At 37.6% G+C, this 17,235-nt stretch overlaps 2 protein-coding genes across 2 annotated transcripts; one reads left to right on the top strand and one right to left on the bottom strand.

Annotated features, from left to right (window-relative positions):
* The window catches only part of LOC122115690 (cytochrome P450 2C25-like), a 451,891-nt gene that overhangs the window by 168,657 nt on the left and 265,999 nt on the right, over nucleotides 1-17,235 (top strand).
* LOC122115687 (cytochrome P450 2C5-like) lies at nucleotides 2,905-16,159 on the bottom strand. 2 transcript variants are annotated; one of them, XM_042689098.1, is made up of 9 exons: nucleotides 15,937-16,159; nucleotides 14,517-14,679; nucleotides 14,224-14,373; nucleotides 11,290-11,450; nucleotides 10,488-10,664; nucleotides 9,572-9,713; nucleotides 8,177-8,364; nucleotides 6,418-6,559; nucleotides 2,905-3,464 (listed from the first exon to the last, which is right to left on the bottom strand). In XM_042689098.1, the coding sequence occupies exons 1-9, from the start codon at nucleotides 16,102-16,104 to the stop codon at nucleotides 3,283-3,285; spliced, it is 1,473 nt and encodes a 490-aa protein (XP_042545032.1). In that variant the 5' UTR covers nucleotides 16,105-16,159; the 3' UTR covers nucleotides 2,905-3,282. The 2 variants fall into 2 exon arrangements, with proteins under 2 accessions (XP_042545032.1, XP_042545033.1); XM_042689099.1 differs by lacking the exon at nucleotides 15,937-16,159 and adding an exon at nucleotides 15,897-15,914.

Raw genomic sequence — 17,235 nt, 5'->3', positions numbered from 1 at the left:
TTTTTGCTTAATAAAAGATTTTGAGATGTGTTCTCAATAATTGGAGCCTCCAACTTATTAGTAACTAAATTTAAAATCTGCCTTGACTCATACATCATGAATGAAGCTAATCCATATGTTTGTAGTTTGTAGTTACATTAAGTAGCATGAGCTTTACCATGAAGAGGCAAACAGAAAAGAACTACCAATGTCACACATAGGTAGAAGACTAGAATTTCACTTAAATCTTCTAAGGGGCATTGTGATGCTCTTTGGCTTCCTGAAGAAAATAAAAATGAACACTCATTCAAGGTCACCAGGGAATAGCCAACTGTCACATAGTTTAGTGAAATGGAATTGAATAACTAGGGATTTTATACTTCCCAGTTACCCTAGATAAGCTGATCCCATTGGTTTTGATGCTTCATTATCAGGAAACAAAAAATAAAATAATGCACAGCAAGGAAAGGACACTAAATATAGCCATAATGTTAGATGTGTTAGAGGGTGGATGGTAGGGATATTTCATTCCAAAGAGCATGCCCAAAACAACAGCAAAATGTCATTTAGTTATTATACACATTCAAATGATAGACGTTAATAGAACACAAATGAAAATGCCAAGTCAAAGGTATGTTTTGTAATGATGTTGTCCTATTTGTTCTAAATATTGTGGTTCAGTATTTGGTGATCCATCTTAATCAATGACAATCAAATAAGCAGGTATTTAGTTACTAATTGCAGCATCCATGAATTAAAATGAAGATCAGAAAACTTGATGTTCATTGACCTCTGATCCTTAGAGTGAATCCTTTACATAGAGTAAAATAAATAGTAATTCATTGGTTGACTTATAAAGCTCTAAACCCCAAAAGAATTATATCTCCTTACTTTACCTAAGACAAACTTGATATCTTTCTCTGAACAATAACACTTTTTATGCCTAAAGAGAGAGTTCTTTCTTTCTTTTTTTCCTTTATTCAGCTGAGGTGAGACTCTACTTAGATCATTTCTCTTAGAGAATGTAAAAAATTATAGATAATTTAAGAAAAAAGGGTTCCTACACTTTGTCTTGTTTTTAATTGTGACACAGGGAGATTGGGGCTCACTGGTTCAGTAGTTTTATCAAAGATCAGTTGACTACGTTTGTGAAAATCTTTCCCTGGCTCTCTTTTTTATTTGTCACTTTTATATTATGTCATATCACCAAGACCTGTTCACTCTATATGCACAATTTCTCTTGAAGTCAAGTCAGGGGGAGGGCCTGTTGGTTCTCTTCTCTTTCAGTATTGTTTATTACTATTATGGTCTTTTTGCCATAAAAAGTTTAAAAATTTTAAAGCAGACTTCCAGTTCTTAAAGTAGATTTTGCCTGAATATTATTGGGTTCAATTTGTATCTATAGATCAAACCAAGAAGCAAAACTCAGGTGAACATTTTTTTGATTAATCAGCCTTTGGGATGGGTCAGCATCATGAACAGCCAAAGAAGCTGACAGACAGCCTGTCTTGTGGAATGAGCAGTTGAGAATGGTATTTCAGTTTAATTTCACTATACTGTTTTATAGTGATGTTTTCAGGTGACATATTTGAAATAGTTTTTTTCCTCCCTATGGGCTTTCTACATTTAACATCCATTTTACTATTTCCTGTTAGTTATTAAAAAATTAATTTGAAAGAGCTCGTGTGTGTGTGTGTGTGTGTGTGTATGTATGTTTGTATGTCAGTCCTGTATCTTGTATGCTGTCCTTGAGCTTTTCTGCTCAAGCCTAGTGCTCTACCATTTGAGCTTCACTTCTGGCTTATTTTTTCTTGGTAATTAATTGGAGATAAGAGACTTACAGACTTTCCTGCCCAGGCTTCATACCACAGTCCTCAGATCTCAGCTTCCTGTGTGGCTAGGATTGCAGGCATGATATACTGGTGTACCCAGCTTTTCATTTCATTTCTTTTCTTTTTCTTTTCTCTTCTTTCTTCCCTATAATGCTAAAGATCAAATCCAGGATCTAAATACTTCACTGTATTATACCTTTAGAGGATATCACTTGGTCTTTTTTCAGGTTTTATTTTTTACACTACTTTTATTATAGTTAAGTAGTTGTATAAACAGTTGCCATTCATCAAAGTACTTTATGAACACAGTGCATCATGATCAATGTCACTCCTTTTCACATTCTTACTCACCTTTCCAAAACCACTTCTTCCCTTACTTATCTTAATTTTAGGTTTATAGTAGCTGAATTACTAGCAAGAGTAATAAAGAAAGATTAAATCAGTAGCTTCTCTTGGTCTTTAAAAATATAAAGACATTCCCAAACTCCATGAAAGTTAAGAGAAATTAAATCCTAAGTTTTCCTTTAAGTCTTTCCTCCACCTGTCATGTGTCAGGCAGAACTAGGAGTGTAGCAGTCTGCCACTGCATTTCCCTGGGCTCCCTGGGTGGCCTAGGCCCACATGGCTCTTCCAGCTGGTAATGGGATCCAGTAGGTGAGGCTATGGCTTCAGAGTCATAGCATCACATCACAGTCTCACTTACATGGAGTGTAAAACAACAAGTGGGACGGAGAAAAATAAAAGGTATGGTGGTGTCTAGAATTTTGCTGTTGTTAGGAAGAAAAAGACTATACACAGAACTTATAGTCAGCAATATGGAAGCACATGTTCATTCTTGTATGAAAGATGGAAACAGGAAATCAATAGAATCTTTCAAATTTTTGTGTTTGGTTCACAGCAACATGAAAGCAAGGCCATGAATCTTAACCTTAATGTCTCTTTCTCCGGCTGTTTCATTCAATACTCCCTACAGGTTAGAACTGCTTCTGGACAGGTTTTCTCTGTTTTAAATCCATAACTCTAGTTATCATGATAGGGTTTCATACCATCTTCTCTTTGATGTTCTGTATGCTTTTCATTGTACAGACCATCACATCTTTGATGCTATTTTATTTCAATGCTTATCTCAACCATCCATAGAAAAGAGTATCCGAGATGTGCCCAGTAATTCATAGTGCTGATTATTAAGAACTTGCAAAAAAGAAATGACTCTGAATTGACATATGCTAGTCATTTTGCTGTTTTACAGGGATAACATAATAGCTAAGTTTTAGAATGACCCATGCAATTCTTACAGAGCATTGGAAATAGCAGATATTGGTGCAGTAACCCAGGAAATTCTCCAGAATGGAGAACAAGTGCTCCTTGGATCAAAAGAGAAAAAGGAGATATGGGAGTAAGGTAACACTCTTGGGGAAAAGAGACAACAATTGCAGTCAGAAGCACTGCAGATGTGTGGCAGAGCTCTTGTTTAGACAGGAATAAAGCAGAGTTGATATGGAGGTGGCACACTAGTAAATCCATTGCAAACAGGGATTGTGTTGAGATCCTTTGGGTCAACCAGAGGTTTAAGTTTAAAGTTCTGTAAAATGCAGATCAGGTATATGAAGAGTTCCATGCGGGCCAACCCCTCTCCTGCACAAATCCGTTTTCCTAAAACAAAAATAAAATCATGTTGTGACACCTACTATTTAACTCACTATGAGAAACACTACATTTGTAAACAGACATGAGAAAAGGATTGTTCTTTGATGATTTATTGGATGCATGACTGGGAAGATGGAAGGATAAGGTACATGGGCAAATGGCCAAATGATGGGTCGATTGATTATGATATAATACCATGTGATCTTACCAAGTATATCAATCAACATTATTTATTATTATATATGAGGCTCATACAAATATTTTAAATTTTTTCACACTAAAATTGCCGTTTTGAGCTGAGTGCTGGTGTTCATATCTATCACCCCAGCTACTCAGGAAGCTGAGATCTGAGGATCATGGTTTAAAGCCAGCTGGGGCAGGAAAGTACATGAGACCCTTATCTCCAAGAAACTACTCAGAAAAAGCCAGAAGTGGTTCTGTGACTCAATTGGTAGAGTGTTAGACTGAAGTAAAAGAAGCTCAGGGAAAATGCCCAGGCCCTGAGTTTAATCCCCTGGAGTGGCAAAAAATATGCTGTTTTAAAATAAATTTCAATAGTTCTTTTTGGGGCTGGGAAAGTGGCTCAGTGGTAGAGTGCTTGCCTTGTATGCCTGAGGTCCTGGGTTTGATTCCTCAGCACCACATAAGCAAAAAAAAAAAAAAAAAAAAAAAAAAAAGAGCCGGAAGTGGCGCTGTGGCTCAAATGGTAGAGCGCTAGCCTTGAGCTGAAGCATTGAGGGACAGCACCCAGGCCCAGAGTTCAGGCCTCATGACTGGACCCCCCCCCCCCAAAAAAAACAGTTCTTTTTTCTTCTGTGTACCAGTACTGGGGCTTGAACTCAGAGCCTTGTGGTCTTGCTTAGATTTTTCTCTCAAGGCTGACACTCTACGATTTGAGCCACATTTCCACTTCTAGCATTTTGGTGGTTAATTAGAAATAAAAGCCTCTTGGATTTGTTTGCCTGGTCTGTCTTAAACTGTGATGTTCAGAAAGAACTTGCCTTCCAGAGTAGCTAGGATTTATAGCATGAGCCACTAGTGTCTGGCCAAATTTCCTTCTATGTTCTTCTTGAAACATATCTATATTGCTTGTGTTTACAATTTCCAATGAACTGTTCTACAGTTCCTTTCTCCATTAGTTACACCTTTTATTCACTTTCCAATTAACATAATTTTATCTATCTGATATATACCATTAATTTCTAAGTATTATATCATGCTATCTCTATTGGCTAAGATATACTTTTCTTACATCACATTTAAGACACAGGTCAAACTTAATTTTTTCTTGTCACTCTCTGATACCTTCAAACAAAAAATAGTTGCCCCATTTGGTTTCATATTCATATTTTTAGTGAAGTACTGATCACCTGGAGTAATCAGATTTCTTAACTTTTTTCTTTTTCTCTTGTGTAGTAATGTGAATTCTTACAGAGAGATATCTGCCTTAGTGATCATGACAACCACAGTGACAGATAAAAAGCATATCTTCAAATCAGAGTTATCAGGCTGGGAAGGTGGCTCAGTGGTAAAGTGCTTGCCTTGCATGCATGAGACCCTGGGTTCGATTCCTCAGCACCACAGAAGCAAAAAGAAAAAAGCCAGAAGTGGCGCCGTGGCTCAAGTGGTAGAGCGCTAGCCTTGAGCTGAAGAGCTGAGGGACAGCGCCCAGGCCCAGAGTTCAGGCCCCACGACCAGACCCAAAAAATAAATTAAAAAAATCAGAGTTATCAAGAGCCAGAGGTAAGACTCAAGTGGTAGAGCATCAGCCTAAAGCCTGAGGCTCTGAGTTCAATTCCCAGTACTGATAAAAATAAAATAAAAAGTAGAAAAATCAGTGAAGGAAGTCAGTTTGGAGACCCAGCACACACCGAAGGTACAAGCATATAATATCTAAGATAGCTGACCAAGGTGCTCTGTAATCATTGCAGGGTATAGGCCATAATCCTAATATATCCATAATCTCATGGTTATTTGGCAGGATTTCTAACATCTTAACTAGGAGCAAATGTCCTGCTTCTCTGACTCTTTATTTCCTTAGAAACTCACTGTCTGTCTTTACCTCTTTCCATTTACTCTGCCTCAATTTTGATACAACTTAAGTACCTTTTTAAAGGCTAGACTGTTCCTTGCTCCATTTCATTGTTCATAGTGAATTATGGGAGAAAAAGAGGCTAGAGATTCTCCTCCAGTAGGCTGTACATCTGTAATCTGTATCTCAGTGATTTGGTTCTATTAGATTAAAATGAAGCATTTACTCTTCTTTCTTAATTGGATATCCAGTCATTTGCTGACTTTGTTTTTTGTATGTTTGGATTTCAATCTCCTCCCTGATGAGGGTGACCATCATGATACAGAACTTCATCAGTGAAGATACAGAGTCATATCACTTTTTTCCTGGTGTGTGAGGAACTTTTTTGTGTGTGAGGAACTTTTAAATAGTTTTTTGCTTTGTTTTGTTTTTGCTGGTCCTGGGGCTTGAACTCAGGGCCTGGGCTCTGTCCCTGAACCTCTTTATAGCTCTACCACTTGACCCACTGTGCCACTTCTGGATTTTTCTACTTATGTGGTACTGAGGAATCTTACCCTGAGCTTCATGCATGCTTAGGCAAGCATTCTGTCACTAAACCACATCCCCAGCCCTTAAATAAGTTTTAACTTTTAGGGAAATATTTCCATTACCTCTGTGATGCCTCAGAAGAATGCAAACAACCTGCACTGTATCTTTCTCAGTTTGTAAGAAATAACCAACAATCTAAATGCATCCTATTGTAGCCACCATTAAGACTCCACACTGAGGAGTATGAGTGTGTAGGCTTTGGGCTTTACAAGTGGTGTTTTGACTTAGGGAAAAAAAGCAAGTCTTCCAACTGTAGAAGAGATGCCACATAAGTTATAACAGATCACCACTATGAGCTGTTTTCTCCCCTGGAGCATACTTAAAATTAATTTATCGTACCTGTTGAGAAAGGCATGAAGTAGTCACTTTTCTTGAAGTTGCCACCCTCATCTAGAAAGTGGCCAGGGTTGAAGTCATTTGGGTTGGAGAATTCCTTGTTGTCATACAACACAGATGTCAGAGATGTTATTATGGCTGTGCCCTAGAAACAGCACATAAAGATGAGCCATGTTATACAGAAATGAAGGAGCAGAAAATTACAGTGGAAATCACATGTGGATTCCACAGTGGAATCACAGTGTAACCCACATGTTCTTGGGCTATAAAAGGGAAAACAAGGCCAGAGTAGATCTGTGGCATTTCCGAGAAGACAGATCATGTGACCAGTAGGGATGAAGTTTGAGGCAGTGGTAGTGATCTTGCTGACACAACCTGCAATAGCTTTGAACTACTGATTGTTTGGGCATTTGACATCGAAATGACTGAATCTCTTCTTATTATCAAGCTTGGACATTTGTTTCTGTCTCTATTTCTTGTTCCAATTGATCACTTCCTTTTCCATGTAATTCATGTGGATTGTGGTTTTTAAGGGAAGATTCTATTTGAATGTCCATAGTATCTGTTCACCTCACTTCTTATTAATAAATATTTGATTAGATTAGTTATGCGATCTTCTGGAGGGAAAACACAAAACCATAAACAAAGAAATATACAATTAATCTATAACATTGCTATGCAGTTTGTCTTCATTTGGACATAGAGGAGTTCTTTGTAATTATTATTTAATATGGTATTAATATTGGTTTTAATCAAGTACACATAAAACCCAGTTTCAAGGATAGAAAGAGCTAGCAGATATCTACTTATTAAGTGAGGAGAGTACAATAAACAATGACAGAAGGGTCATTTTTGTCTCAACTTCACCCATGTGATTCAGTCACCTGCATAGAACACAAGTAGTTTTCATTAAAAGAACCTGATCTGGAATCTAACTAATTGACAATACTGGCACATAGCCACTCTGAGGAGCATTTCACATGACCGTTGGCTGGATTCTCTGTTAATATTATTATACTGAAAGGAAACAAAGAAAGGACTTGTTCCTGCTTATGAAGACAAGATATTTACGCTAATCCAAATGCGATAATAAAAGTTTAATATGTGCTTTAAGTAAGGAAATAGATGCAGAGAATAGATTTGAGAAAATTGTGTGCATTTTTATGACCAAATTCATAGAAGAGGAAAAAGTTCCCTATCTGATGAAGGATATTTACTAAAATCAATTGAAGGCATCATTCTTGGGAGTGAGGAAGCCTCCTGACTTCCCTTGTGAGAAAGAAGAATTCCCACTACCACCAGTCTTTCCAGCACTGTCCTGAACATGCTAGCAGGTACAGTAAAGTGTTCAAAAGAAGTGAAAAATCTGGCACTGATGGCTCATTCCTGTCATTCTAGCTACTCACCATTATCCCTTTCCAGTTACACATCGATCTATTGATATCCATGCAAAAAAAATTCCCATAACAGTGTTTACAAGATTAACAAACTGAACATGTATCATTCCCTTGGAATCACAAACCTATGAATAGCCAAACAATTTCAAAGTTGTAGAACAAAGTCAGAAGACACATAGTGCCAGACAATGAGACCTGTGTCCAAGTTTAACAACCCCAAACTGGAAGCAGCTGCAAAATCTATCAAGCTGATACTTTTAGGAGTTTTATATTTACTCCTCTTCTCTTTGCAGAGAATTCATATTATTCTATCGACCTGGGAACATGAAGAGCACTGAGGTACAGCATAGACAAAATCTGCTTACTTTGGGAATGATGTAGCCTCTGAACTTAATGTCACGGGTCACTGCATGGGGCAGGTTGTTGGGTACGAGATCAATGTATCTCTGGATCTCATGCAGCACAGCATCTGTGTAGGGCATGTGGCTCCTGTCCTGCATGCAGGGGATCCGGTGCCTGCCAATCACTTGATCGATCTCTTCCTGGACTTTAGCTGGCAAGATTCAAGCAAGAAATGACTAACAGAAATACAATATATACTTGTCATCAATTTGGGTTGCTTGAAAAATGATGAAGTTGATCCAACATTATTACAAATATAAATGACTCTGACACAAGTGAAGCAAGTTGTCATAAGCATTGATCACTCATCTACTAAACAGACATTGTGATATATCATTTTCCACTGTGACTTAGCATTCATGGATATGATTTCAATAGAAGTAATTAAATGCTTTAAGAACAATCATGTGAAATGCTGGTGGTTTACATCTATAATCTTTGCTACTCAGGAGACTGAGAACTCAGGAGAGAGGTTCAAATGCAGCCTGAGTAGACAAATCTAAGAGACTCTTATCTACACTTAAGTAGCAAAAAACTGGAAGGGGCATAATTCAATTGGTAGAGTACCAGATGTGAGCACAAAAGCTGATCAAGAGCACAGGCCCTGGGTCCAAGCTCAATTACTGACACTAAATAAATAATACATAAATAGAATCAATACTTATTTTAGTGAAAAATGTATAAGTGTCACAGAAAGACAAACTAAAATTATATGCTCAATTAATCAAAACAACACCTGAAAAAGCATGTCTTTTCGGTGCCCTGATCTTACTGTCTTGCCTAGTATGCTGTTTTCCCAAAACTGGTTTCACCCTGCTCAACTGACCAGTCACTCCTTGTCCACTGTAGCTGTGGTCCATGCATATCTGTGCTCAACCTGAATGTGACAGAATGCCTGCTTAGCAAGCGTGCGACCCTGAATTCAAACCCCAGCATCACCAAAAGCAAAGAAGTAGAAAGAATAAAAATGAATTTCTGTATCCCTATTTAAACAATTTGTTTTTTCCCATTTTCCTCCCCAAATTATACCAACATCAAATACAATGAAAACAGGGTTTATACGGTGGGGGAGGGACATACAAAGCAACAAAAAAATCATCTTATAAATATGTTAGAAACAATAGCAAGAAAGAAAAACCATTTGTATCCTTATCTTGAGGTTCATTTCACCTAACATCAACTTATCTGACCATTTCTGCTGGTCTCAGACATATACTAGTTATTGCAAATAAGGGAAACCATGGGACCTATGTTTCTTTGGGTCTGGCTGACTTCAACAAACAAGCTGAAATGTGCTGAAAAGAAGAATCTTCTCAATATCCTTCTGGAAGTCACTTAACTCTCATGTGAGGACATACCTGCAATGTGTGGGTGCTTCATCAGGAGCAGCAGAGCGTACCTCAGGGTGGTGCCGCTGGTCTCTGTGCCAGCTGCAAACAGATCAGCAGCGCAGATTACCAAGTTTTCATAAGTAAATTCTGACTGTTTATTGTCCTTTACCTAGAAATACATGGATGAAATTATTCCACAAATGGCTTACCAATAGAAAATAGAATAAATAAAAGGCAAAAAAGCAACAGCAGACACTAACAGGAAGAGGAGATAAGTAACAAATATAAGACAGAACAGGAAGTATGACAAGATGCTTGTCACTAGAATGCTAGACAGAGCAAAGGCAGAGAAGAAGCAGAATCTATTTGAAGATATAATGGCTGAAAAGTTTCCAATTCAAGGAAAGTCATGAATGAAATTCATGTAGGAAATTCAATGAGAGTCAAGAAAATAAAGCAAAAGAGATTCATGCCACAGCATATTTTAATCCATCTGCTGGGAATTAAGGACTAACCAACAATTGAAAGCAGCAAGAGAGAAGCAATTCCTCACACAGTACCCTCAATATGAGCAGTAGCTCACTTTCCTTTAGAAACTGTGGAAGTCAGCAAGTGTTATTATAATATATTTAAAATGCAGACAGGAAAACATGTTGTATTTTATAACATTTGGAAATGGTTTCTATTTGGCCTACTCTGTACAATCAGTTTCTCTTCAGGAAGACCATTTGTATGTAAAGAAAGGAAGTATGTTTTATTATTGAACAGATTAGTTTATGTTTTTCAGGATGCCTGATATAGAATCACATTCATAATAAGTACTTGAAGTGCTTTCATTCCTTTTTGGGCTGAACCTGTGAGTGTCTCTAGTAATCACAGAGGAATTCAGTGAACCACAGAACTCCCAAGCAATCAAAGGACTACATTGATGTAAGCATTTTACCTGCTTCATATGTATCAGGAAACAGTCAATGAAGTCCCGAGGGTTGTTCACATCCAGAGTTTTTTCGTGTTCTTTCACTTTCTCCATAACAAAATTTATAATATAGTTGGCATTTTTAAGAAGTTTTTTATGACTTCCTGGTAGATAATCAATGAGAGCAGGGAATCTATTGTAGACCTACAACAAAGAACAATAATTTATTTAATGAAATGTAGAGTTCACACATATGTATATATATAATGTATATATATTTTATATGTATGTGTATGATAAATATGCAAAAATATACACACATATATACACATTATATAGATTATACATATTATATAGATTTAATAATATATACAAAACAAACTGATATGGCATGGTTAGAATTCATTTCATATGAATAAAATATGCCTGCTTCAAGGTATTTTATTGTACATATGTAATAATTATCTATACAGGTTGGAAAACCTGTAGGAGAAAGGAGACAAACATTTTTGAGATTCATATACCTTTTGTGTACACATTAACTCATGTACACATTTACTCAAATTTTAAATTAATTTTGCCCCTCCCAATCTAGCATGACATGACTTATTTAATTCACATTTTATATATGGTAGCTAATGATGAAACAAAAGAAAGAAAGAAGGAAGGAAGGAAGGAAGGAAGGAAGGAAGGAAGGAAGGAAGAAAGAAAGAAAGAAAGAAAGAAAGAAAGAAAGAAAGAAAGAAAGAAAGAAAGAAAGAAAGAAAGAAAGGAAGGAAAAAGAGAAAGAAAGAAGTTAGTTTGAGGGGAAAAGAGATTCTGGCTTCACCTGAATCCATGGTGAGCTCAGAATTTTGAGGTTTTCGTTGAATTTTTCCATTAACTTCAGGAATTTCTGGTCTTTATAATCAAACCGATTTTGGAAAACAATGGAGCAGATCAAATTGCAGGGAGCACAGTCCAGAATGAAGGTGGGATCGCAGGGTGCGCCTGGAAAATAGAAAACATTTTAAAAATGGCATTAAAGTATATATGCCAGACACTTTGCCTTTGTTAGCAGGTAAGTAGTTTGAGTAATTTTAGGTGTTCTGTTCCCTACACATTTCCTTTTATAGCAAATAACTTAGCATATATTAAGCAGCTGGTCACATTGAACCCAATCTGTAGTTGGACATTATAATCTAGCTAACTAAATAATGGAGATTCACACATTCATTTCATATTCACTAACGTTTGCTTAGACCTATTTGACATCAAATGCTTGCAATTTTGAAGGAAAAAAGACTTCAAATAACAGATAATGTATACCTTCAGAGCAAGTCTCCTCTCTCTGTCAAGCATGTAGAAAAAGCACCACTAAAAGGGATGGTAATAAATTAGTGGGTACCAGGAACTTTTTATGCACAAATAATGATTAAAATAATCTTTCTTTAAATAAGAAAGAGTGAGAAAGAGTGGGTTAACTTATGAGTTGGAGGAAAAGCAGAACACAACTAAATTATGAGTTGAAAGAATAATGTCAAGAGCAGAAAACCTAAAATGAAATTTTTGGTGTAAGCAAATAATTGTTGTTTGTTGGTCATGGGGCCTGAACTGTGGGCCTGAGCACTGTCCCTTAGCTCTTCAGCTCAAGGCTAGTGCTCTACCACTTGTGCCACAGCACCATTTCCTGCCTTTTCTGCTTATGAGGAATTGAACCCAGGGTCTCATGCATGCAAGGCAAACACTCTTCCACTGAGCCACCTTCCTAGCCCAGCAAATAAGTGTTTTTTACTCACATATCCACCCAAAGTAAATGAAACAAAAGAAGACATAAAAATTGGTGGCGGAGTGTGGTCGTTCATACTCCTAATCTATAAGAGGCAAAAGTAGGGGAATAACAGTCCAAAGCTAGCCTGGGAGAAAGCAAGAGCCTATGTGAACAAGAATTAAAGAAAGATCTAGTGGAATGGTTTAAGTGTTAGAGAACCTCCTTGAAAGCTGAGGCCATGAGATCAACCCCAGTACTGATGAAAGGAAGCAAAGAAGCAAGCATGCAAGCAAGACAAAGAAAGAGAGAGTGGGGGGAGGGAGGGAAGGAGGGAGGGAATGAGAATGAGGGAGAGAGAAGAGAGAGAGAGAGAAAGAAAGAAAGAAAGGTAAAAAGAAAGGCAGAAAGAAGGAAAGAAAGAAAGAAAGAAAGAAAGAAAGAAAGAAAGAAAGAAAGAAAGAAAGAAAGAGAAGGAAGGAAGGAAGGAAGGAAGGAAGGAAGGAAGGAAGGAAGAAAGAAAGAAAGACAGGAGAGATAGAGGGAAGGAAGGAAGAAAGGAATGAGGAAGGAAGGGAGGGAGGGAAAGAAAGAAAGAGAAAGAAAGAAAGAAAGGAGAAACAGAGGGAAGGAGGGAAGAAAGGAATGAGGAAGGAAGGAAGGAAGTGGAAGGAACTAAAGGACAAAGAAAGGGGAAGGAAGGAAGGAAGAAAGGAAGAAAAAAAGAAAGAAGGAGGAAGGTTGGGAGGAATAAGGAAAGAAGAAAGGAAAATGATGGAAAGGGAAAGGAAAAGGAGGGGAATGTTTCAAATGATGTTTCAATGTTTCAAATGATGCATTTCCCTCTTGAGGGAGTAAATGCACAACATTTCCAATAAAATCCAAATATTAATTTATTAGACATAGTTGACATTTGTGGATTCTGAGATGCTGTTCTACATAGTCTTCAACTGAGTAATATGCTTCATAAAATTTGGAAGTTATACCCATCGCTTAGGCCAAGTTTACATTGCTATAACATAATAAAGAAATTAAATTTTACTCAAGGTTTCCTTTTGGCTGTAACCTCTGCAGGGAAATGGCTGGATCAATTGATCAATATGCTTTATGGGTAACAAGCTCACAAATGTACATACATATACCCTAACTAAGGGTGACATGATTTAACGTGTTCTGACTAAATAGTAGGGCCTCTGAGCTTAAGAAACTTGTTATCTTCCTGTATGCCACATTTCATAGACATTACAGTGTTCTAATAGATCAGAAAAGGTATTCTTTTAGCCCAGGAGATTGAGAATAATTTGAGAAGCAAGGAGATTGTAGATTTACTTATGTATCATTTACAGTTAAGCTTTTATTTTGAATTTTTCACCTTCTTTGGAGGAATTTCAAAACAATCATTTATCCCAAATGAGTAATCAGATTCATTTTGAAAATGATTTACTTAGTAGGTGAGTAGAGTTGACTGTGATAGGAAAACAATCACCATAATAGCACAATCCAAAAGAGGTCAAGCAAAATTATTTATCAGTAAGTCCAGGAGGCAGAGATAGGAAAATTGCAGTTAATAAGTGAGCACAGACAAAATGTTAATGCAATCCTATCTCAAAATCAAGTTGTGCAAGATAGAGAATGTTTGCAATGCCAGTGCTCAGGAGGCTGAGGCAAGAGGACCATAGTCCCAGCCTGGCTATGACAAAAATAAATAACTTACATTTATGTGAAGGAGAAAACATTGTTCATTAGCCCAGAACATAGCCACAATATCTACATTCATAAGTTTGAGATAGAATAGGATGAACCCATGTTTGATGATCACTCTGCATGTACAGCCATGCTTGATACTCACAACCTGGATGCACAACTACTGCTTGCCATTCTACTGAAGCCTTCCTCTTCTACTAGAACTCACAATTCAGATCCAAAGTGAAAGATCTGGCTGCTCCTGAAATGTTCCCAAGGGAATCAAGAGCAAGGAGAGCAATCTGTACGGGTCAGTGAGAAAGCAGCACCCACCATTGGTTTTCCTCAACTCCTCCACCAGGCATCTAGCTTCCTCTTGAACTCTGTCCTCAATGCTCCTCTTCCCCATCCCAAAATTCCGCAGGGTCATGAGTGAGAAACGTCTCATCTCTTTCCATCTCTTTCCATCGCTAAAAATGATTCCTAGAAGCAGGAGCATCAGAAACTGAGAGGGAGATCCAAGGCCAGACAGATGAAGGTGAAAGCCACATATCTTTGTGTTCTTTCCCCCCAAAACCACACCCACTGCCCACTATGCAAATATGCACACTCTCAGGCACACTTACCATGCCGTTTACTAAATTGGTCTATAGCTGGAAATGTGTCTCTTCCAGAAAACTCCTCGCCATGATCAACCAGGGCTTCCTTCACAGCTTCATATCCATGAAGCACCACAGTGGGCTTCATACCAAAATACAGAGTGAACACATGGCCATAGACTTTTGAGAACTGAAAATGAGAAGCAAAGCCCAAATAATATCAAGAAAAGTCAATATGTGGTCTATTTCAAACAGATAATATTATTGAAATGTTTATGCTCAATCTAACACACAGAGTTTGAGATAGTTCTGAAGTTCATACATGAATGGTAAGTTTTATAGCTGCCACTTTCTGAATAGCCAGCAATATATTAGGTACCTGCTGAGCAAGTTGGTGCACAGATTAATCTCTACATGAATAGAGTTATTGAGTGTATTCATTATGTTTCATAGTATCCAATGAATGTATTCATCATGTTTCATAGTGAATGCAGGTGAGGTCTAAGAATTCTAACTTATTTCCAATGTCCTTTGGTGAATAAATAGAAAATTAAGATTTGAATTTCTGTTCATTAAACTTTTGATGCTTGACTAATGTATTGTTCCATACTGCTCCTTTTGAAGTGGACGCCTATATCAACACCTGCTTCAGGATGAACTGTGACACTGTGGAGAAACTGGCTCTGAAGCCCTATGAACAGTAATAACTTGCAACAACAGGTAACTTTTACTGCCTAGACAAGTTTGAAATATACCAATATAACAAACACAGGGAGTGTTCCTCACCCCGGCCCCCAGCCCCCAAAGGCAGCCTCAGGACAGAAAACTTCTCTTGGAAGATAAATTTCTTCCATCATTCAGCATTCTGTGCTCCTGACAATGTCTTTGTTCAAACAGATTTAGATACCAAGTATGCTCCAACGCATTGCTTTTTTAAATTCTTTATGCTATTCCACATCTAGAGGCAATCACTTGACATTAGGCATAAGTTAACTCTTCAAAAATGCTTAACTTTGAAACAACACAACACAAAAACAAAACAAAACAAAACAAAACAGGGGACCACAGACAGGATGATGCATGACTTATTAGATGAAATATCTAATCAAAACACTTTTTTGCTCTATATCTTCAGCCCCAAGTCATACAAAATTACAGTAAAATGAATAAGGGGAAACCATTCACAAATGTTGCTACGCTGTGATTTTGGTTATTAATATATATGGCTTAAATTTTGTTCTACTGAAAAAAATGCATTATTCGTTCCATGATTCTTCAGCCAAGGGCAAATTGTAAAAAGTTAGTGGTGCATCAAAGTTTACAGGAAGCATAGTGCTTTGTGATTATCTACTACAGTACTGTAGCTGTATGATTTTATTTTCAGACAAGAAACTAGGGTTAACTTACCTCACTTGCAAGCTATGAGAAGAACAGCAAGCATACTCACATTGGCTAAGGAGTTTCTGATATCTTTAACGTCTATTTGCAGGAAATTTCCAATAATTGGAAGAGGAGTGGGGCCTGGAGGGAGCCTCTTCCTCCCAGAGTTCTGTTTCCAGAGTGAAATCAGAAGCAGGCAGGAGAGACCCAGCACCAGGAACACAACTGTATCCATTGAGGCCTTCTCTTCTTGCTGAGACAACTGTGAGCTTACAATCTTGAGCTTTCATAACACTCCTGGATGAGTCAACATATGCTTCTTGGGCAGAAAAATGATTAAACCAATTGGGTGAACTTTAACCTCTCAGTTGAACAGAGTTTATCTCAATGACTGAGATAAAACAAAATACAAAATGAAACAAAGGTTATTATCTTTGTCCTTCATTGTAGGCCAAATTTGGGAGTTACCTAATCTTATTGGCTAATGTCCATGCTTGGTCATTAAAAATATGAGCTTTTACATTGTGCAGTCATTTCTGGAAGATACTAAAGTTGATCATTTAATCAAAAAGATCGGTGAAAATTCTACATTCCCAGCTAATTTACCAGTAGGAAATTTATGACTTTGGATATTCCATAGGCTGTATGAATTGTAACTTAAAAATGTTTCTTAGGCTGGGAATGTGGCTTAGTAGTAGAGTGCTTGCCTAGCATGCATGAAGCTCTGTGTTTTATTTTTCAGCACCACATAAACAGAACAAAACAGAAGTAGCACTGTGGCTCAAGTAGTAGAGTGCTAGCCTTGAGCAAAAAGCAGGTCAGGAACAGTGCTCAGGCCCTGAGTTCAAGCCATAAACCTGGCAAAAAAAAAAAAGGGGGAGGGGGACACAAGTGTTTGTTTCCTTTCTTGCTATTGTTTCTAACATCTTTATAATGTACCATGTGATTTTTTTGGTTTCTTTCTATGTCCCCCCCCCTCCCCCGCCCAGGGTATAACCTCTGTTTTTTATTCCAGTGCTCTGTATCTTGTTTTTTTTTTTTTTAAATTTTATTTTATATGAGAACATACTGTACAGAGGGGTTACAATTACATGGGCAAGATAATGCATACATTTCTTACCAAGCATTGCAGCCTCCTCCTTTGTTTACCCTTCACCTCCCTTCCCAGCCTCCCCCCTCCCCCCCACCCAATCATACCCCCCCCCCACACACCGACATTGTCAAGCTGATTTTGACATGACATTTTGTACTTCTCATTGTTGCAACAGGTCCATCTGAATCCTTAAACGACTTGTTTGTCCCCATCTCCTCCACATGTTATACTGACATCAAATATAGTGAAAGCGGGGGGTTACACTGTGGGGGA

This window comes from Dipodomys spectabilis, unplaced genomic scaffold (genome assembly GCF_019054845.1).
Source record: "Dipodomys spectabilis isolate Male_0828 unplaced genomic scaffold, ASM1905484v1 ptg000125l, whole genome shotgun sequence".
Classification (NCBI taxonomy): Eukaryota; Metazoa; Chordata; class Mammalia; order Rodentia; family Heteromyidae; genus Dipodomys; species Dipodomys spectabilis.
The sequence above is the reverse complement of the archived record's forward strand: the minus strand, read 5'-3'. Positions and strand labels throughout refer to the sequence as shown.

Bases quoted from the DNA above. Each gene is read 5' to 3' on its own strand.
- LOC122115687 (XM_042689098.1), bottom strand. From the start codon at position 16,104: ATGGATACAGTTGTGTTCCTGGTGCTGGGTCTCTCCTGCCTGCTTCTG. The intron at 10,665-11,289 runs GTGAAGCCAGAA...TCTTTGTTGTAG, and splicing joins TGAGCTCACCATGGATTCAG to GTCTACAATAGATTCCCTGC. The intron at 3,465-6,417 runs GTACGATAAATT...TTTTTGTTTTAG, and splicing joins CTTCATGCCTTTCTCAACAG to GAAAACGGATTTGTGCAGGA.